The following is a 22,908-nucleotide window of genomic DNA, read 5'->3' on the forward strand; positions in this document are numbered from 1 at the left end:
AACACGGTAGAAAAAAAAAAAAAATGAACAGTTAAGTCCCAGTTTTTGCCGCTGAGACTCTGCCCTCTCACTGTAAAATTAGACTCTACTTAGTCTGTCTTTAAATTTAAAAAATGTGTGTTGTTTTAAAAAACAATTATGTTTTTAGATGTATCTAAATAAAAATAATAACCAAAAATTTATCTTTTTTTATGTCATCTTAGCATATTTTATGCTACAGAACGAATTATTTTTTTTAACATGTATTGTTATGGGAAAACGCGTTTCACACAACGAACGTTTCACATAACAAACTTGCTCCTGGAACGGATTAAGTTCGTTGTGTGAGGCACCACTGTATTGTGCTGTTGATTATTGTACCGTTTTATTAGGTGTTTGGGGGGGCCATTGCATCTTAGTGCTCTCCCTGGGATCCACATGGCTGTGGGCCCTTTTGGTGGGATTAGCTGTTGGGGGGGGTATTGGGTGTGGGGGTTGGGGGGCTTGGGGGGGGTTTGGGTTTGGGGGGCAAGGGGGGCGGGTCTCCGGAGTCTCTACTTTTAGATTTGCTTTTTGTTTTTTCTCTTTTTTTTCTGTTTGTTATGTTTGTCTGGAAGAGGCGCATGGGTAGGGGGTATTCTGTAACTGTAGAGCTCTGGGGGAGGCTAGGCTCCCGGGGCTTATGTATATTTGGTCTTGCTGGAGCTTGATCTCCTGGTTGTGCAATGAGTACACCCTTTAGGCTGGTCTCCTGGAATATGGGGGGGCTTTCCTCCCTTCAATGCACCAAAGCTAATGTTGCCTGTCTCCAGGAGACCAGACTTGATGGATGAGGAACACCCCAAGCTGAAAAGATCATGGGTGGGGGAGGTCTTTTTTTCTTCTCCCACAAGCCGTCATGGGGAGGTGGCTGTCCTCTTTTGCAGGTCCTCTCCTATTGGCGTCCAGATCTTAGATAAGGATGCGGAGGGAAGATACTTACTCTTGCACATGAAGGTGGGGGATTCTTATTATCTTTTGTTAGTGGTGTATGGGCCTAATTCCTCTGCAATGCTTGATTGCGCTGCGCTCCTGTTATTCTGGGGACCCTCTGCTCTTAGTGGGGGACGTTAATTTGGCAATGGATTCTGAGTTGGATAAGTCTTCCTGTCCTTCCACTCCCCTGAGTCCACATGGCTTATTGTTTAAAAATCTTTGCTCCACTCTTGATTTAATTGACCCCTGGCGGCTCCTCCATCCCAAGGTGCAGGACTACACCCATTTATCTCGAGCCCAAGGCTCTTGGTCTTGTCTCAATTATGTTCTCTTGTCTTCTTCAGGTCACTGCGGCTTGTATTGGACAGATCCATATTTCTGATCATGCGTCAGTTTGGATTGATATCCAATTGGAGGCATCCTCTGTTCGTGCAGGGCATTGGCGGTTTCCCGCCTATCTCGCTCAGGATTCTGAGTTTTGGAAATTCCTGTTGAATCAGTGGGAGGACTATGTCCACCATAATGCATAGCATCTGGATGACCCACTTCTGTTTTGGGACACTACTAAGTCGGTCCTTCGGGGACATATTTTAGCTTACACTTGTACTAGGTTTCGGAGACTAAACAAAGCCATTATCACGTTGGAGCGGGTGCTGCGGACGGCTAAACAGACCTATGTGGCCAGGCCGTCAGTGGCTACTAGGTAACAGTATTTAACCACGCAGGCTTCTCTTAATGTTCTGCTTCAGTCTAGGATGCAGCGTTGGTCTTCTTATCGCAAATATCATTTTCAGCGGTATGGTAACAAACCAGGTAAATTGTTGGCTAAATTAGTGGATGCCTGTACGGGCAAGCAGCCTATTTTGGCCATGTGCGCTCCTGGGGGCACGGTCATCTCGCGCACTACTGATATAGTCCGTGTTCTGTGGGACTATTTTGCTTCACAATACGGGGTTGGCCCTCCCCTGCCAGCGGACATGGTCATTGACTATTTAACTTCATCGTGGATGCCGCGTTTTGTGGCGGTTCAGCAGCTGAACCGGCCTTTGCAGGCCTCTGAGCTGCAGAGGGCCATCGGGGCTGGTAAGACTGGCACTGCTCCTGGCCCCGATGGCTTTTCTGGGTAATTTTATCAAATTCTAGAGACTCAGCTTTGTGGTCCCCTGCTTGCTTATTACAACGAGGCCGTGCGGTGCGGTTCTTTCCCGCATTTTTCTAATGAAGCTCCAAAGCTCTTCTTCTTAAGCCTGGCAAGGCTGTTGAGCTGCCTGGTTCCTATAGACTATTTCTCTAATCATTGTGGATCTCAAGCTTTTTTCCCATATTTTGATAAATAGACTTCTTCCGTATATCCCCACGTTGATACAAGGAGACCAGGTGGACTTCGTTCCGGGGCGGCAATCGGTGTGAACGTGTGTAAGATCTTACTCGCTCTGTCTCATGCTCAACAGGTGGCGGTCCCCACCTTGTTCGTGAGCTTGGATGCGGCTAAAGCATTTGGCAATGTCTCCTGGTTTTACCTGTATCAAACATTGGATTATATCGGTGTCTCTGGGTTTTACAGTGTTGCTATAGGTTCTCTTTATGCGGACTCCATGGTTTCTCTCTTGGTCAACGGGATTTCCTCTGAGAAATTTCCTATTTGCCGGGGGACCGTTAGGGCTGCTCCATGCCTCCTCTGCTATTTATTCTTACCCTTGAACCCTTATTGAGTAGTTTACGGAAATTTGCCGCAGTGGAACGGTTGCGTATTACGGAGCAGGAACGTAAAACATTGGCGTTCGCGGATGACTTGCTGCTTATACTCACGAACCTGGCACGTTCCCTCCCGGCCTTGGATTTGATAGCAGAATATGGGTTTTATTCGGGCTTGGTTATCAATTTTGATAAATCAGTTGCTTTACTGTCTCATCTTTCCATTCGTCATCAGTGGGAAGGGGTGTTTCCGTTACAGTGGGCCTAGGCTTCCTTTAAGTATCTTGGAGTCTTAATTCCGTATGATCTTGCAACTCTATATGCCATTAACGTGGGGCCCCTGTTTCGTTTTCAGTCTGCCAAGTTACGTATGTGGCATGCCTTTCCTCTCTCTCTTATGGGTAGAGTTGCATTACTCATAAGAACATAAGAAGTTGCCTCCACTGGGTCAGACCAGAGGTCCATCGTGCCCAGCGGTCCGCTCCCGCGGCGGCCCATCAGGTCCATGACCTGTGAAGTGGTCCCTGACTATTCCTATAACCTACTATACTTCTATCTGTAACCCTCAATCCCCTTTTCTTTTAGGAACCTATCTAGACCCTCCTTGAACCCCTGTAGCGTGCTCTGGCCTATCACAGCCTCCGGGAGCGCGTTCCATGTGTCCACCACCCTCTGAGTGAAAAAGAACTTCCTAGCATTTGTTCTAAACCTGTCCTTTTTCAATTTCTCAGAGTGCCCCCTTGTACTTGTGGCTCCTCACAGCCTGAAGAATTTGTCCCTGTCTACCTTCTCTATGCCCTTCTTGATTTTGAAAGTTTCTATCATGTCTCCTCTAAGTCTCCGCTTTTCCAGGGAGAATAGCCCCAGCATTTCCAATCTGTCAGAGTATGAGAAGTTTTCCATACCTTTTATCAGCTTTGTCGCTCTTCTCTGGACTCCCTCAAGTACCGCCATGTCCTTTTTGAGGTATGGCGACCAGTACTGGACACAGTACTCCAGATGTGGGCGCACCATCGCCCGATACAGCGGCAAATGACTTCCTTCGTCCTGGTCGTGATACCCTTTTTGATGATACCCAACATTCTGTTCGCTTTCTTTGAGGCTGTCGCACACTGTGCTGATGCTTTCAATGTTGTGTCCACCATCACCCCCAGGTCTCTTTCAAGTTTGCTCACCCCCAGCAATGATCCCCCCATTTTATAGTTGAACATCAGGTTCTTTTTCCCTACATGCATGACTTTGCATTTCTCAGTGTTAAAACTCATTTGCCATTTTCTTGCCCAGTCTTCCAATCTCGTTAAGTCCCTTTGCAGGTCTTCACAGTCTTCCTTGGTTCTAACCTTGCTGTAGAGTTTGGTGTCGTACGCAAATTTAATAACCTCACAGTTCGTCCCTGTCTCCAAGTCGTTAATAAATATATTGAACAGGAGCGGTCCCAGCACCGACCCCTGTGGGACTCCACTCGTGACCCATTGCCATTCTGAGTAATGGCCCTTTACTCCAACCCTTTGTTTCCTGCCTGCCAGCCAGTGTTTGATCCATCGGTGGATATCCCCTTGCACCCCGTGGTTCCACAGCTTCTTAAGCAGCCGTTCGTGGGGTACCTTGTCGAAGGCTTTTTGGAAGTCAAGGTAAATGATGTCTATGGATTCCCCTTCATCCATCTGGCTGTTTATTCCCTCAAAGAAGTACAGCAAGTTCGTGAGGCATGACCTTCCCTTGCAGAAGCCGTGCTGGCTTGCCTTCAGCTGCCCTTTGTTTTCTATGTGGTCGCAGGTGGTGTCCTTAATCAGTGCTTCCATCTTCTTTCCCGGAACCGAGGTCAAACTTACTAGCCTGTAGTTTCCCGGGTCACCCCTTGATCCCTTCTTGAAGATGGGCGTGACATTTGCTATTTTCCAGTCCTCTGGGATCTCCCTTGTTTCTAAGGAGAGGTTACATATTTGACGAAAAGTTTCTGCTATTTCGTTTCTCAGCTCTTTTAGTACCCTTGGGTGGATGCCGTCCGGACCTGGTGATTTGTCGCTCTTTAGTCTGTCTATCTGACGGAGGACTTCCTCCCAGCTTACCTCTAGTTTGACCAGTTTCCCATCCCGGTCTCCATGTAAGATCTCCTCGGGTTCTGGAATATTGGATGTGTCCTCTCTTGTGAAGACTGACGAGAAGAACTTGTTTAACCTGTCAGCTATCTCTGTTTCCTCCTTTACTACTCAATATGATTATGATTCCCTCTTGGTTATATATTTTCCAAGTCCTTCCCTTGTATTTCTTACATCGAGACGAGACCAAGTACGTTTGTTCCCTTCAGTATTTTCTTTGGAGGGGCCATCGTGCGCGGCTACCCTATCTGCAAGTGGCGCCCCCCCTTTATAATGGGGGTCTGGGCTTGCTTAACCTCCGTCACCTCACTATTAGATGTGGTATTTGCCACATCAATGATTACTTTCGGGGAATGTCGGATTTTTCCAACACCACATTAGAACTCACTTGCTTTAAGGGGGATCATTTTAGTGCATTTCTGCATTCCATTTCCCCTCCTTCCCCACTTTCTCTGGGACTTCGGGTGTTTGGTTTACCCCTGCGACGGGTCTGGACATGGGTGTGCCGGTTTCATGGCATCAGTGCCCGCGAGTCCCCCTTTCTGCCTATTAGATGTAACAGACAATTTTTGCTTGGTATGGGGGTCTCGTGGTTTACTCACTGGGAGGCAATGGGGCTGTTTCATTTGGTCCTCAGAAATGGCACTATGAAGCCTTTTGCACAGTTGTGTCGGGACTATGGCCTGACGGGTATAGATCAGTTTGCATATTTGCAGATTCACTATTATGTGGCTTCCCTTCAGCAAACCAATTTGTGTGCTGGTAGACAGGAAACACTGTCTACGGCCTATACCTTGGGTTCTCAAATGCTGGTCCCCCTCAGATTTCATCATCACTATTTGAAGAATGAGACCCCATTGCCTTACTATGCCAGATACCAGACCTCCTGGGCCCAAGATCTCCATGTAGTATTGCCTGATGATGATATTATTTTAACTGCTGTAACTAGACTGCCTGCTTTAAGGAAATATTTATATTTTTTTGAAATGCAATACAAATTGTTATTTCGGCTTTATGTTTCGCCCAGGTGGGCGTATAGAGCAAAGTTTCGCCCCTCTGCAGTTTGTGATAAATGTGAACATTTGGAAGCTACTCTTGGCCACATGTTTTGGTCTTGCCCTGCGATTCAGGTTTTTTGGACTAGCCTGTTCGCATTTATTGGACGCATTTGGAGGATGACCGTCCGTCTTTCACCTGATCTTTTTTTTGGAGTCTCTCCTCCCCATCATCCTCGACAGCCTGGCACAAGGGCTTTCCTGCGGTGATCCATTCTGTCTGCCCTCAAATGTATTCTACTACAATGGTTGGAGCCTGAAGCTCCTACGCTTTCCTTGTGGAGGATCCAGATGATTACTTTGCTTGCTTGGGAACGTCGAAGTGTCCTGGACCTCTCTTCTGCCCATGGTTGTTGCTTTACGGCTACCTGGGGTTCCCTTCTGGAACACTATGACTCCTGTGGCCAGGAGTCAGATTTTGAATTGCTGATTGGGTGGTTCTCCATATTAGTGCTTCCCCTTTGTTTTACTGTTTTTAGTACATTGTTTGGTTCTTTGTTAATTTAGTAGTGGACTCTGGACAGGGGAGGGATGGGGGGGTGTTTGTATATTTGAAAATTGTTTGAGCTCTGTTTATCAGAAGGATTGGTTGATTTGTATATCTATCTTGGCTCAATAAAAATTATTTAAACATAAAGTTATCATTGAGGATTATTAGAAGGGCTTTCTGGAATGTACATATTTGGAAGAGCTATGCCCAGTTGCTAGTGATATTTCGGTTTTCCTTGATGTTCATAAACCTTTGTGTTTTAAGTGTGGTGTATATTTTTGAAATTGTTTTATCACATTTTCCCAATTTTTTACAGGTTAAAATACAGCCAGTAGCTAAGTATGATTGGGAACAGAAATACTATTATGGAAATCTGATAGCTGTTTCTAACTCCTACCTAGCATATGCTACTAGAGGTAAGTAATTTTTGTGGACATTTTTTTATAAAATTCTTTTTTTCTTCTTTCAAGCAATGGTGCCCCATGGAGAATAGAGAGAGAACTTGTCTCATTTGAGTGTGACTATTTCTTGATTGTTACTTGAATAGAAAAAAAATCCCTTTTTAAAAGTGCTTTCCAAGTGCTGTGCATTAAAGATAGAATGTCAAGCTTGAGCATGTCTGGGTGATCATGTATTACTATCATTGTAGATGCTTACCTAATACATTGTAGAAGTTTATCTAAGACATTGGTATTTGTATCTTGAAAAAACTGCAGAAGATAGTTGGCCATTTTTAACATTGCTGAATAGACTCAAGCAGATGAGATTTAACTCTGATCAATAGCAAGGAAGGAATTAGAACTCATGTCCCATTAGTTCTCCTGGCTAGTTTTGTGCCATGACTTCATCCTTAATAGTTTAATGTTGGCTTCATCACTTCTCCCCACATGTCCCTACTCAGAAAGGTGGATACATTCTAGATTTCATCTCACACTCAACAAATAGATTAACCATGTAGAGTGGGAGCCAGTTATCTAGTCAGATCATCATCTCCTGAACTTCTATCTAAAAATACCGGGAACAATGGTTCAGACAACAAAAGAAACAAATACATTTAAAAAACATGGTAAAATTCCCACAGAGGAATTCTGGAAGGAAATTACTGAAAAACTAGAGCCAATGAACAAAGATATAGACGAAGGCATTACAGCCTGGCAAAATCTGGCAAACACGGTCCTAGATAGAATTGTACTAATAAAAACAAGAAAACTGAATCATCAAAATAATCCATGGTTTAGAGAACAGCTAAATAAATGCCATGAGGAAAGAAGTAAGAAGAATGGAAAGGATATGGAGAAAAGAACAAAAACTAGAACACTACATTAAGTGGAATAAAGAAACAAAACCATACAAACTGGCGGTAACCGAAGCAAAAAATAAAAAAATCATACTTTAATAATCTGACTGCCCAATCTGAAAACTCCTACAAATGTCTCTTTAACATCTACAGCTCACTGATCAACACCAAAGAAACATAGAAACATGATGGTAGATAAAGGCCAAATGGCCCATCCAGTTTGCCCATCCGCAATAACCATTATCTCTTTCTCTAAGAGATCCCTTGTGCCTGTCCCAGGTTTTCTTGAATTCAGACACAGTCTCTGTCTCCACCACCTCTTCTGAGAGACCGTTCCACGCATCTACCACCCTCTCTGTAATAAAGTATTTCTTTAGATTACTCCTGAGCCTATCGCCTCTTAATTTTATCCTATGCCCTCTCATTCCAGAGCTTCCTTTCAAATGAAAGTGATTCGACTCATGCGCATTTATAACACGTAGGTATTTTAACGTCTCTATCATATCTCCCCTCTCCCGCCTTTCCTCCAAAGTATACAGATTGAGATCTTTAAGTCTATTCCAATACACCTTATGATGAAGTCCATGCACCATTTTAGTAGCCTTCCTCTGGACCGACTCCATCCTTTTTATATCTTTTTGAAGGTGCGGCCTCCAGAATTGTACACAATATTCTAAACGAGGTCTCATCAAAGTCTTATACAGGGGCATCAATACCTCCTTTTTCCTACTGGCCATACCACTCCCTATGCACCCTAGCATCCTTCCAGCTTTTGCCGTCACCTTTTCAATCTTTTTGGCCACCTTAAGATCATCACATACAATCACACCCAAGTCCTTCTCTTCTGTCGTACACATATGTTCCTCACCCACTAAACTGTACCGTTCCCTTGGGTTTTTGCAGCCCTTTCATTTCTTAGAATTAAATTTTAGCTGCCAAATTTCAGACCATTCTTCAAGCTTTGCCAGGTCTTTCTTCATGTTATTCACACCATCCTGGGTGTCTACTCTATTGCAGATTTTGGTATCATCCACAAAAAGGCAAATCTTATCTGACAGCCCTTCAGGAATATCTTTTATTAAAATGTTAAAAAGAACAGGCCCAAGAACAAAACCTTGAGGCACACCACTTGTAACATCCCTTTCCTCAGAGCGATCTCTATTTATCACTACCCTCTGTTGCCTTCCACTCAACCATTTCTTGACCCAGCCTGTCACTTTGGGGCCCATCCTGAGGGCACTCAGTTTATTTATTAATGTCTGTGTGGATCGCTGTCAAAGGCTTTGCTAAAATCTAAATACACCACATCTAGCGCACTCCCTCTATCCAATCAAAGAAATTGATCAGATTGTCTGACAAGACCTACCAATAGGGAATCCATGTTGCCTCTGGTCTTGTAAACCACCAGATTCCGGAACCTTCACCATTCTAAACTAAACTAAACTAAACCTTGGGTTTATATACCGCACCATCTCCACGAATGCGGAGCTCAGCACGGTTTACAGGAAGAAGGATGAGAGAGGAACTACAGTGGAGAGATTAAAGAGTTAGGTGTAAAGGGGGAAGGTGAGAGGCCTAAGAGGGGGGAAGTGTTACAGTTTTGAGAATAGCCAGGTTTTTAGGTGTTTGCGGAAGAGTTGGAGGGAGCTTGAGGTTCGGAGAGGGGAGGTGAGGTTATTCCAGATCTCAGTGATTCTAAAGGGGAGGGATGACCCAAGTTTGCCTGCATGGGAAATACCTTTTATGGAAGGGAAGGATAGTTTAAAAATTTGGGAGGATCTGGAGGAAGTAGGGTTTGGGGAGTTCCAGGATAGAGGGATAACGGCAGGAAGGATGCCATGTAGGATCTTGTAGGCCAGACACGCACATTTGAAGTGGATCCTGGGGATTACTGGGAGCCAATGGAGCTTAGACAGGAGTGGTGAGACGTGATCAAATTTGCTTTTCGCGAAAACAAGCTTAGCTGCGGCGTTCTGAATCCGCTGAAGTCTGTGGAGGCTTTTCTTGGTTAGGCTGAGGTAGATAGAATTGCAATAATCCAATCTGGAGAGGATGATGGATTGTACTAGGACTGCGAAGTGTTTTTGGTGAAAATAGGGTCTGACTTTCCTTAGCATGTGAAGGCTGAAGAAGCATTTCTTCACCAGGGATTGGAGATGTTCGTTGAAGGATAGAGAAGAGTCTAAGGTGACACCCAGAACTTTGCTTGAGAACTCGAGCTGTAATGGGGGGCCGGAGGACAATGGGATGGAGGAAGGTAGATGGTCTAATTTTGGGCTGAGCCAAAGGAGTTTTGTTTTGGACTCGTTTAGTTTCATATGCATTGTGAATGCCCAGGATTTTTTTTAAGTTCAATAAGTTTTATTGATTTAATGTAAAATACAATAGCAAATTACAATATTCAAGAAGAAAGGAGAATATGGAAGTACAATGACAACAATATTATTCATACAGTGCAGTCTGCATAAAGGATGACAACAATGAGAAAAATAGTATATCGTCTATATGTTGAGATAACCCAAATATGTTTAAGAAAACCACTCAACTATAGGGAAGTAAGGAAACATCTAATAATAGCTTCCAAATGTACTCAAAAGAGGCAAGGGATCTGTTCTTAAGGGCCGCAGCCCTCTCATATCTGGCCGTGACACAAATCGTATTCAACCACATATTATAATTCACCAATGAGGTATTCTTCCAGTTCTTTAATACTAGTTTTAGCGCCAGTTGTAACATTATATTAAGAAGTTTTAAATCACAAGTAGATAAGTCCAGCTGAAAACTGTTGTTACCAAGTATGACAATAGCTGGAGTAAGCGATTCGTTAATGCAAAACAGTTTGCTTAGCGTTTTCCATATTGATTGCCAGAAAGGATGAATCAAGGTACAAAAGTAGAGTTGATGTAAAAAAGTACCCTTATCCTTGGCACTTGACCAACATTTACCAGATTCAGATGACTTAAAGTGAGACAATTTATGTGGGGTCCAAATAGCCCTGGGTAGAACAAAGAATATGGATTGTTTCAGCGCTGAGTAACTGGAAGTGTGGGTCAGCGATAGCCACACTTGTTTTCATGAAATGTCTAGAGGTGAAATCTGCAAATCAAATTCCCATGTGTGTTCCGTGCCAGACAGATGGAGATGAAGTTCTTCTTGTAACCATTTGTACCACTTGGATGCACATCCTTTAGTGGAATGCAGTGTGTAGCACATATTTAACAGACTGGGAGTTTCAGAGGCAAGTTGTGACTTACGCATAAAGGAAGATAGACAGTGAACCAGCTGGAGACACAAAAAAAGTACTGCTAACCTAGAAAAATTCAAAGAACATTCAAAATTTTATAAAGCTAAAATTAATCAGGCAAAAATGGAATACTTTTCGAAATTAATCGATAAAGCTAGAAACCCTTCTGCTCTTTATTCCATCTTAAAATCAATAAATCCTGATTCCAAACGGCAGGATCAGACAAATTGTAACCTGCCAACCGCTCAAGAATTCGCAAACTATTTTATAGACAAAATCAACTCCATCAGGTTCAAATCTCATTTTAAAACCGAATTCAAATCCTGCTTCTGAACAAGTCAATACACTTTCATTGTCTTCAAAATGTTCTCAATTCAACCTTCCCTGTCTTGGGGAGATAGAATCCCTTATCAAGATCATTAACATCAAGGGCTCTCACACAGAAACTATTCCACCTTTCATTCTTAAACAATATTTTACCATCTTTGGTCCATTCATTCTTGCATTAATTAATAAAAGCCTTCAAAATAGTATTATGCCTTTAGCCTGGAAGAAATCCATTATCCATCCCATCATTAAAGATCACAACACCAGTCCCGAGGTTAATTCAAACTACAGACCAATCGCCAATATCCTATTCTTAGCAAAGCTGACTGAGAAGGTGGTTTTTAATCAACTTTCAGATTTTATTGAAAAAACTAATATTTTGCATCCAAATCAAACTGGCTTTAGGCAGCATCATTCTACTGAACATTCTCTAATAGGCATGTCCACCTCAATTCTTAGATCATCATAAATCTGTTCTTCTCATTTCTATTGACCTCTCATCGGCTTTTGATACAATTGACCACAGCCTTCTCTTAGAAAGACTACAGTCTATAGGTATCACTGATCAGGTTCTTTCTTGGTTTAGATTCTACTTTACCAATCGCTCATCAACCGTAGCCTTTAATAATAGTATATCGGAACAATTTTCAATTACATATGGCATTCCTCAAGGGTCTATTCTCTCTCCGTTGCTATTTAACATTTTTCTAGCTCCACTTCTGACCCTTTGCCAATCCATTGGCTTCAATATTTTTGCATATGTGGACGACATTCAACTTATACATCAGTTAGACTCTAATAATTCCTCCGATACAATAGCTATTAACAATAAACTTGAACAGATTCACCAATGGCTTGAGACTAATCGATTAGCCCTGAACTTTAACAAATCTAATGTCATGTTTTTCCCTTGGAAAGATGATCATAAACTTTTGTTTCCCATTACTATTAAAGGTTCTATCCTGCAATCAACCAGTAGCATTAAGATCCTCGGGGTTATTTTTGACAGCAAGCTTACCTTCCACGAACATATTAGTAGTATTGTTAGATCTACATTCTTTAGATTACGGCAAATTCGTTCTGTTTCTAAATTCCTATACCCTAAATCTCTAAATATACTGATTCACTCGCTGGTGATTTCAAAAATTGATTATTGTAATGCTCTATTCAAAGGAATTGCTTTAAAAGAAATCCGCTGTCTGCAGATTATACAAAATGCCTCAATTAAACTCATAAAGAACGCAAAAAAATTTGATCATGTGACTCCATTACTTAAGGAAGCGCATTGGCTTCCAGTTGTTCGCCGAATAACTTACAAACTAAGTGTATTAACTTTTAAATCTCTTCTATATAAATCACCTTCTTTCATTTATAGAGTTTTGATTCCTTATACTCCATCTAGATCACTTAGATCTACCGACCAACATCTCTTGGCAGTTCCTTCCCTTAAATCTATAAATACATGACGACACTCTATTTTCTCTGTCACAGCCTCCCAAATGTGGAATTTACTCCCAATTTATATACGAGAAGAATTAAGTTTGGATAGATTTAAGAGCAAGCTAAAATGCTTTCTTTTTAAAGATGCATTTGACAGCTAATAAAACTAGAATGTTGGATTAGTTTAGGGCTCTCTACTGAGCCCTGTGCTTCAAATTCCCTGTTACTTATTATTTTTCCCCCTCCCTATTGTTTTTCTTCCCTTATGTGTTTCCTTTACTATCTTTTAAACTTGTATTTCTTTCCCCATTCCCTTCCTCTTGAGTCATGTTTTGTCTTGTGAGTTATATTCATATTGTCTGTTTCCCTTGAACTACTGTAATTTAATATTTTAATATTTTGTACATCGCTTAGAATGTGGAATAAGCGATTAATCAAATACTTAATTAACTTGGAAACTTGAATCCATCGGAAGTGTTGATTATTAGGAAGGTGATGTCATTGTTGGAGTTGGGTAAAGGTCAACCAAGATACATTGTCTCTAAGATCCTGAACAGTTTATATATCACAACTCTGCCAGTCAGTCCAACATATGTGCTCATTATTTATTTTAAAGTTGATGTTGTTCCATAGAGGCGCAGACATAGTGTAAATCCAGTTCCAAAGTTGATGTTGTTCCATAGAGGCGCAGACATAGTGTAAATCCAGTTCCGAGGTAAGAATTTCTCAGCCTTTGCACTATGAAAAATGGGATTTGCTGCCTTGGATAGTTGTTGGAATGGAAGGAACTGTAGAGGTTGAGCTGCATAGTAAGATGACTCCCAAGAAAGCCATATCGGGGAATAAGCAGTAGAGACCGAAGTAAACCAATAGGAGGTTTGTTGCATAATGAAGGCAACATGGTATTTATGAAAGTCCAGAAAATTAATTCCCCCACATTCTTTATTAGCCTTCAATTTAACCAGTGCAATTCTCAGAGGTTTAGCACACCATAGAAATGTAGTAAGAAGTTTTTCCATGCTGGTGTAAAAAGTATTAGGTAGTAGAATCGGTATCATGTTCAAGAAGTAATTGATCTTTGGAGCGATCATCATTTTAATGGTGCCCATATGCGCCCACCAGGTGAGGCAAAAGGGGGGGGGGGGGACTAGCTAGATAGTAGATCTTTGACAAGTGAGATTAATTTTGTCACATTTAATTGGAGAGTTTCATCTGTAGTTGGGGCAAAGTAAATGCCCAAATATTTCAAGGTAGTGTCAGACCATGTAAAGTTAAACCTCTCAAGTTCATGTTTGACCTCAGGATGGTTAAGAGGCATAATTTCAGATTTGGATTGATTAAGTTTGTATCCAGAAACCTTTGCATAGTCAGTGATAGTTTGCAGAATATAAGGTAAAGAGTCCGGAGTAGTATAACGAAGGATGTCATCTGCGTAAGCTGAATATTTAACGGTAATAGAGCCAGTAGATATGCCACATATGTGAGGATTATGTGTAATGCTGAGGAGCAGAGGTTCTAATGCAAGATTAAATAGTAAAGGAGATAGTGGACATCCTTGATGGGTGCCACGGCTGGGATGGAAAGGCGCTGATAGTTGATTGTTAATTAAGATTTTAGTGGTAGGCGAAGTGTATAGGACTTTGATCATGTTGATAGCAGTCTCAGTGAAGCCGAAGCGTTGTAAGGCGTGGAACAGGAAAGCCCATTCTACCCGATCAAAGGCCATTTTGGCATCCAGCCCAATAGCGATGTGAGGCATATCAAGGGTTTCAACACGTTTGAGGATGTTAAAAAAAGTCTCGTGTTGATATGAGACAGACGGCCATGCATGAACCCAGTTTGTGCATTTGATATTAGTTTAGGTAGAAGTCTCTGTAATCTCCTAGCAAGGACTTTTGCATACAATTTGGCGTCCACATTTATCATGGACAGTGGTCTATATCTTGAAACTTGTTTTTTATCCTTTCCTGCTTTCTGTAGGACCACTATCACAGCCTCAGTGAAAGAACCACATACAGCCTGAGATTGAATCAAGTACGAGTACAGGCCCAACAAGTGTGGAAGTAAAAGAGATTGAAAGGCAAGATAGAACTCTACCGGGAAACCATCCGGACCGGGGTTTTTCTTTTTGGCAATATCTGACAAAGCTTCAGAGATTTCAACTTCAGTAATAGGAGAGCAGAATATTTCATTATCCTCCTCGGAGATCGCAGGTCCTTCATTGAGGAAAGAGTCAATATCACTAAGATCAGGCAATTGTGATGTATACAACTCTTGGTAATATTCATGAAATCTAGCTAATATATCTGGTCCATTAGTCAGAACTCGATTCTCTTTTGATTTTATAGACGTTATATATTTTCTTTCAGCCTGTGATTTCAGGTAATTAGCCAAGAGGTGTCCTGATGTATAATTTTCAGCGTAATAGGTTGCTTCTTTCATAAATAATGCTTTACTTGCGGAGTTAGCCAACAAAGTATTATATTGAAGCTGAGCTCTTCCCAGTCGATCTTGAAGGTCTTTGTTGGCTGTATCAGAGCAGAAGAGAGATTCAAGTATAGTGATCTGAGATTCCGAGTTAGAAAGATTCTGTGCAACGATCCTGTTCTTTTTGGATTTATACGAAATGATTATACCTCTCAAAAAGGCCTTGAGCGTGTCCCATAACATAGTTCAATTAGTTTGATCAACCGTATTAAAGATAAAAAAATTCCTTAATTCTGTCAGTGATCAGGTTCCCAAATTCAGGATCAACTATTCCGCAAACAACTGAAAACTTGGCTTTTCACCAAATTGTAACTCTATCCTCCCCCCTTTTTCTCCTCCCTTCTACACATAAGTTCATGTAAACCTTTTTCTTCTTCTCTACCTATTATTTAAGTTCTTGTAAACCGTGTCGAGCTCCATACTCATGGAGATGATGCGGTATATAAACTTAAGGTTTAGATTAGATTAGATTAGATTAGATCATCTAGAAGAAAGGAGTCAAATCTCCAGCAAGGTTTTAAAGGTGGTGGACTAATGTTGTTAAAGTCCATGCTAATCAGGGCATGATCAGACACCATGATGGGATGGATGTCAGTTTTGGATACCCAGGGTAACAGAGATGCTGATATGAGAAAGAAGTCAATTCTTGAGAAAGAAGAATGCGGTGCAGAATAAAAAGTAAATTTATGTGTAGTTGGATGTGAGAGTCTCCATGGGTCACACAGATTGTTGAATTATGTCCATTAGTGCCACTCAAGCCTTGGTAGATTTATAGGAAACAGATGATTTTCGATCTAGCACAGGTTCCAAAGCAAGATTAAAGTCTCCACCAAGAAGTGATGGACCTGCACCAACAGCAGTAATAGAGTTCGCCAACTCACGAAAAAGTCAGGGCAGTCTTTATTAGGTGCATATACGTTGAAAATAGCAAACGTGGTGTGCTGGAAGGTGACAGTAACCCTCACCCATCTGCCCTCAGTATCGCATACTTGGTCCAGGACAGTAAGATCAGGATGTTTCCTTATAAGTAAAATAACCCCATTTATTTTGTCTTTAGCAAGTGGAAAAAAAAAGGGGGTAGAGCCCAGTTACAAGTAAATTTAGAAGTTTCAGATGCATCCAAGTGCATTTCTTGCAAAAGGACAATGTCCGGATGGAACTGGGAAATATACTGAGTTATTTTAACCTTTTTCAGTGGGTTATTCAAACCTTTTACGTTAAGTGATATACATTTGAAAGGCATTACAGAAATGAAACATAGTAAAGACAAGAACTGTACTAATGAGCATTAAATAGGTAGCACTTCCATATAATGTGTACACTTTATACAAAAATACAACCATATAGTATAAAGAGTAGCCAACGGGTCAGTGAGTGAAGAAAAATAACAAGCATGAAAGAACACCAGCAAAACATGGCATTTAAGATTGCAATTATAAGGAATACACACCTAAGTTAAAAAAAAAAAAAAAAAAAATACCCAAGGCGGTAATGTGTAGATAAACAAGCGAACATATTCACAGAAGAAAAGGAAAATCTGTAGAGAAAGGTAAGATCAATAGCCAGCAAAGGGTCATCTGCAAGGGGAGAAGTGAAGAAAAAGAGCGAAATATACAGGAAAGAGAAGAAGGTATATCGGTATTGCAAATTACAGAAGAGCATTGAAAAAATAAGATATGCTGTGAGAAGGAAACAAACAAACAGATTAGAAAAAGCAATGGTTTTAAGGTAGGTAACGAGCTAAAAAGGTCTCGTTTTAAGGACGCAGAAATGAGTCAAGGCCGGCTGCGAGGTTGTGGGTAGTTATAAAGAGAGAATAGAACAGTCAGGCGGTCGGTGATAGAGATAAAGAGGGAGAAGTAAGGAAAAGATTCAGATGATTAGAAGATAAGAAGTCTTAAAAAATATAGCAGAAGGTCCATCCTTGCAACAACCAGAGGCAGATAATCTGGCACAGTACTTTCAAGAAAAATTCAGAACTGTGAGGACATCATTCACACATGACTCAGAAGAATTACTACTACTACTACTATTTATCACTTATAGTGCTGAAAGGCGTACGCAGTGCTGTACATGTTGACGTTTTCCTGCTTGGAAGAGCTTACAGTCTAACTTGAACAGACAGACATGATATATAGGGTTGGGGATGTAGAACACAAGGTGAGAGGAGTTAGGAGTTGAAAGCACTCTCAAAGAGGTGGGCTTTTAACTGGGCCTTGAACACAGCTAGAGATGGAGCCTGCCGTAAGGATTCATAGAAATCGACGGCAGATAAGGGCCAAGGCCCATCCAGTCTGCCCACCCTAATGACCCTCCCCTGCCTTTACTTTGCGAATAGAACCCACGTGTCGATCCCATTTGGTCTTAAAATCAGGCACGCTGTTGGCCTCAATCACCTGAAGTGGAAGACCATTCCAGCGATCCACCACCCTTTCGGTGAAAAAGAATTTCCTGGTGTCACCGTGCAGTTTCCCGCCTCTGATTTTCCACGGGTGTCCTCTTGTTGCCGTGGGACCCCTGAAAAAGAAGATATCTTCTTCTACCTCGATGCGGCCCGTGAGATACTTGAACGTCTCGATCATGTCTCCCCTCTCCCTGCGCTCCTCGAGCGAATATAGCTGTAATTTATCTAATCGTTCTTCGTACGGGAGATCCTTCAGTCCCGAGACCATCCGGGTGGCCATTCTCTGGACCGATTCCAGCCTCAGCACATCCTTACGGTAATGTGGCCTCCAGAATTGCACGCAGTATTCCAGGTGTGGTCTCACCATGGATCTATACAAAGGCATAATGACTTCGGGCTTACGGCTGACGATTCGAGCAGCTTGTTCCAAGCATGTGGTGTAGCAAGGTAGAAGGAAGTTGTCAGAGGAAGAGAAGAACACAGATAGGAGGGACTTACCAGCTGAGTGGAGTTCATGGGGCGGAACATAGGGGGAGGTAAGATGAAGCGAGATAGTGAGGAGCAGTTGAGTGAGTGCATTTGTAGGTCAGAAATGGATGAGAAGCCAATTAAATGATTTTAGGAGAGGTAACGTGAGTATAGCGACTCTACTGGAACATCAGTCATGCAGCTGAATTCTGGACGGATTGGAGGAGAGCAAGATGGCTAAGCGGAAGGCCTGAGATCCTTTAATTGAGCCTGCAGAATATCAGAGGGTTGATCGTAGAAATGACTTTGTTCATGGTTTGGCGCATAAACATTAACTAGGGTAATGCACCTACTTACCCACACAAGATCAACAGAACATACTTCCATTGGAACTACGTCATCCCCCAGGACCCAGACGCATCTAAAACCGACATGAGCTGGTCCAACATCAAGGAGACCGACTGGCAAACATTCAGCAAGTTCTACAACAAATACGCCAAATCATATTGCAGATTGGACCCCTGCCCTCCAAATGTGATGAAATCAGCTCCTATCAATTTCAAAGCTAATCTTCTAAACTGGATCAACCTACAACTATCCTCCGACAAGTTCCCTGAAGACTTGGGTCAAATTGTTATTATTCCTATAAAAAAGAACAAAAAAATACATCCAACAACATTTCCAATTTTAGACCTGTCGCAAACATCCCTCTGGCTGCCAAATTAATGGAAGGCCTGGTAAATGCTGAACTAAATACTTATCTAGACAAATTCAACCTACTGCACAATAACCAATCAGGTTTCAGACCCGGCTTCAGCACCGAAACTATAATGGCCTCCCTCCTAAACCATCTACATTCCCTTCTCAGTCAAGGCTCCAGTGCAATGATTCTCCAACTGGACCTAAGCTGTGCCTTCGATCTAGTTGACCACACCATCCTGTTGAACTGTCTTGAATCATTAGGCATCACAGGAAACACCTACAACCGGTTCCAGGGATTCCTTGAACTCAGATCCTATCAGGTATTCAAAGAAGACAAATTCTCCTTCAGTCCGTTATCTCCGACCCTATTCAACATGTACCTCATCTCATTGGGACACCTGCTACAAAGCCTAAATCTCTACTTCCACATCTATGCTGATGATATCACTGTTGTGCTACCACTATCCGGTCTGTCGCCAGACTTCTTTAATCTCCTATCCAATACCCTAAATCAGATAGAGCTTTGGATGAAGGTCTTCAAACTAAAACTAAACACAGAAAAAACTAAGTTTTTCCTGGCATCCCCCAATGAAAAGATAAATGACAACACGATTCACGTGAACGGCCGAGATTACGAAATTGACCAAACTATAAAAATACTAGGAGTTACCCTCGACAGACACCTAACCCTGGAAAAGCATACACACCTAATGTTGAAAAAAAGTATTTCAGCCCTATGGAAGCTCCGCACCATCAAAAAATTCTTCGATGAATCATCCTTTCGATTACTTGCACAATCATCCATCTTGAGCACACTGGACTACTGCAACATTATATATCTGGGAGCTTATAAAAAGACACTTCACAAGCTAAGATTAATCCAAAACACCGCAGTCCGACTTATCTTTGGACTAAAAAAATGGGAACATATCACCCTATACTTCCAAATACTCCACTGGTTGCCGGTAGAATCCAGAATACTCTTCAAGCTCGCCTGCATCAGCTACAAAGCAGTTTTTGGGATGCTACCAACTTACCTCACCTCCCAATTCTTCCTCAAATGCCCGAATAACAGCTCTCGCAGAATACATCTCTTTAATCACCCACCTCTGAAATCATGTCACTACAAGAAGTTCCTTGACAGAATGCTATCATTCCAGGCAACCAAACTGAACACATGGCTAGTAAAACCCATACTCGAGGCCACTTCATACGCTGACTTCAGAAAATCACTGAAGACTCGTCTCTTTAATACAGTTTGAGTCTCTTCCTCTCTTCCACTGACAATTCTGTATCCCTGAAAGTCCTTTCTCCTCCCACCCCCCCTTACATGCATATTGTTGTAAACCCATCCTCTTTACATGCATCTTCTTGTAAACTGCCCCGAGCTCATGTACCCTGTTGCAAACCGCTCTGTACTTCTGTATCCGGCTGTAATCATTGGTTGCTTGCTGCATACATCTCATATTCTCATTGCACGTATCTTCTTGCAAACCGCTCTGAACTTATGTATCTTGCTGTAAACCGCTCCAAACTTATGTATCTTGTTCTAAACATATGCTTCTTGTTGTAATCACCGCATACTCTCATTACATGATTCTTGTTGTAAACCGCTTTGAACTTATGGTATAGCGGTATATAAGAAATAAAATTATTATTATTATTATACCTTCCCCCTTTGTCCAAAGTATCTTATGTACTTGCTAGTTGTGTTTTTTATTAAGCAAAATGCTTACCCCCGTTGTCTTGGGTTTACTGTGTATACTCTAATTTAGGATGAGATTTTTGGGCCCAAAAATGGGGGGGTCTCATCCTATATACGGGTCATCACCCAGTGACCACCCGACACCTGCCATTAGGCCGGGACAAGAGGGATCCCTCCTGTATCCCATCCCGGCCGATACTAACAGTTACCCTCCATCGCGTACCTTTTCCCTGGTGGTCCAGTGGTGTATCCCATGCTGAACCACTCCTGTCGATCTTGCAGCCAGAGGTGCATCTGGGCTGGCACGCAAGAGCGAACTTTTTGAGCTCCCGCCTGGACCTGCGCCGCTTCCAAAAAGGCTGCCGCCAGTTCTTGCGGGACTCGTGGTTCTAGCGGCAGCCATTCAGGGAGCAGTGCATGACCAGGCGGGAGCGCGAAAAGTTCACTCCTGCATGCCAGCCTGGGTACACTATAGGCTGCTGGCCACAAGATCGGCAAAAGGGAGTTCAGTGCGGAATACACCGCTGGACCGCCAAGGAATAGGTACATGACGGAGGGAAGGGGGGGAGTAATTGTTAGTATCGGACGGGAGACGGGAAGGATCCCTCCTGTCCCGGCCTACAATTAGACAGCTAGAGGGGGGAAGAGGGTTCAGGGAAGAAAGATGGGACAGGGTGCAGAGCCTGTCATGGGGGACAGGGAGGGCTGGGTTTAGAGCCTGGAAGGGAGGGAAGGGGGCTGGGTGCAGAGCCTTGTAGGGCAGGGAGGAAGGGGCTGGGTGCAGAACTTGACAGGGAGGGGGGCTGAGTGCAGAACCTGGCAGTGGAGGGCGTGAGGGAGGGGACACTGGATGCAGATCCTGGCAGGGCATGGCAATTGAATATTAAGCCACCGCCTTATATTTGAGTCAACCATTTTTCCTCCATTTTGGGGGGAAAACCGGGGATCTCGACTTATATTTGGATCAATTTATATTCGAGTATATACAGTATATTTATTACTTACTAAATATTGAAGGGGGAACTTTATATGGCTTAAGAAGTACTCATATTTCCCCAACATATGGTGTCTGTATCAGTAGCATATCTGCTTTTAAACAGGTCACCTCTTTGAAGAAAGGGGCATGGCTAGCAGGTGCTTTTAGGGGTATGCTTAGCAGGTGCTGGTCTTCCTTCGAACTTGTTTCTGAATCCCTGGTCCATAATCTCTGCCTCAAATTGAAATCCTGCAATTGTACCTTGGATCCATTCCCCGCCTACCTTTACAAGAACACTCCCCCTCAGGCCATCTCATCTCTTACCATTCTCATAAACTCCGCCCTCCATTCAGGTCTATTCTCCCCAGAAATGGGCCATATCTCCTTAACCCCACTACTGAAAAAACCTGATCTAGACCCCTCTACACCATCCAGCTACCGCCCAATAGCAAACATTCCTCTCCTTACCAAGATGCTAGAATCCATCATATATACTCAAATATCTTCCTACCTTGAAAAATTCACCATTCTTCTACCCTACCAATACGGCTTCCGTCCTAACTTCAGCACCGAATCCCTTCTGACCTCCTTAATCTGAAAAGTTCAACATCTCCATTCTCGCAACAAGTTCACCGTCCTTCTTCAATTCGACCTCTCTGCAGCTTTTGATGTCGTCCATCATGATATCCTACTTTACCAACTCACCGAGATAGGCATTAATTCCACAACCCTTGACTGGATCTCGAAGTTCTTACGCTCCCACTCCTACACAGTCAACATGAAGGGCACTTCTTCCTCCCCCTGGAACCCGATCTGTGGAGTCCCACAAGGCTCACCTCTCTCCTCTATCCTTTTCAACATTTATATGTCCTCCCTTAAACTCCTCCATCTCTCCCACCTTGAAACACTTTACACTTACGCAGATGACATCTTTGTCCTCCTTGAGACTGACTGGAACCTCACCAACCTCTCTGCGAACATATATGCTCATGTATATCGAACCTTCAATCCTGGGCCCACACTGTGCAGATGAAACTGAACGAATCCAAAACAAAACTTCTCTGGCTCGGCCCAAAATTGGACCAACTGCCCACCGCCATCCCTCTGTCCTCTGGCCCCACTCTGCATCTTGAATACTCAAGTAAAATTCTGGGAGTCATCATTGACTCTACACTTTCCTTCAATGATCACCTCAACGCCCTAATAAAGAAATGTTTCTTCAGCTTTCACATGCTGAGGAAAGTGAGAACCTGTTTCCATCAAAAACACTTTGCCGTCCTTGTCCAATCCACCATCCTTTCCAGACTGGACTATTGCAACTCTATCTACCTAAGCCTAACAAAGAAAAACCTTCAAAGACTCCAGCGGATTCAGAATGCCGCTGTTAAGCTTATCTTCACAAAAAGCAAATTCGACCACGTCTCATTGCTTTTGTCCAAGCTCCACTGGCTTCCAATAATCTCCAGGGTCCACTTCAAATGTGCCTGCCTTACTTTCAAGATCCTACACGGCATCCTCCCCCCCCTTTATTCCTCTTTCTTGGAATTCCTCTAACCCCCAAATCC

The 22,908-nt window shown here is 42.6% G+C and overlaps 1 protein-coding gene across 4 annotated transcripts in view; it reads left to right on the forward strand.

Moving 5' to 3' along the window:
- The window catches only part of EDC4 (enhancer of mRNA decapping 4), a 1,195,251-nt gene that overhangs the window by 128,194 nt on the left and 1,044,149 nt on the right, over positions 1-22,908 (forward strand). For all 4 annotated transcript variants that reach the window (XM_033940763.1, XM_033940759.1, XM_033940760.1 and 1 more), the window contains exon 4: positions 6,610-6,709. In XM_033940763.1, the coding sequence (XP_033796654.1) occupies positions 6,610-6,709 (100 nt within the window). The remainder of the gene's footprint in view (positions 1-6,609; positions 6,710-22,908) is intronic.

The sequence above is a fragment of the Geotrypetes seraphini genome, chromosome 4 (genome assembly GCF_902459505.1).
Source record: "Geotrypetes seraphini chromosome 4, aGeoSer1.1, whole genome shotgun sequence".
Taxonomy (NCBI): domain Eukaryota; kingdom Metazoa; phylum Chordata; class Amphibia; order Gymnophiona; family Dermophiidae; genus Geotrypetes; species Geotrypetes seraphini.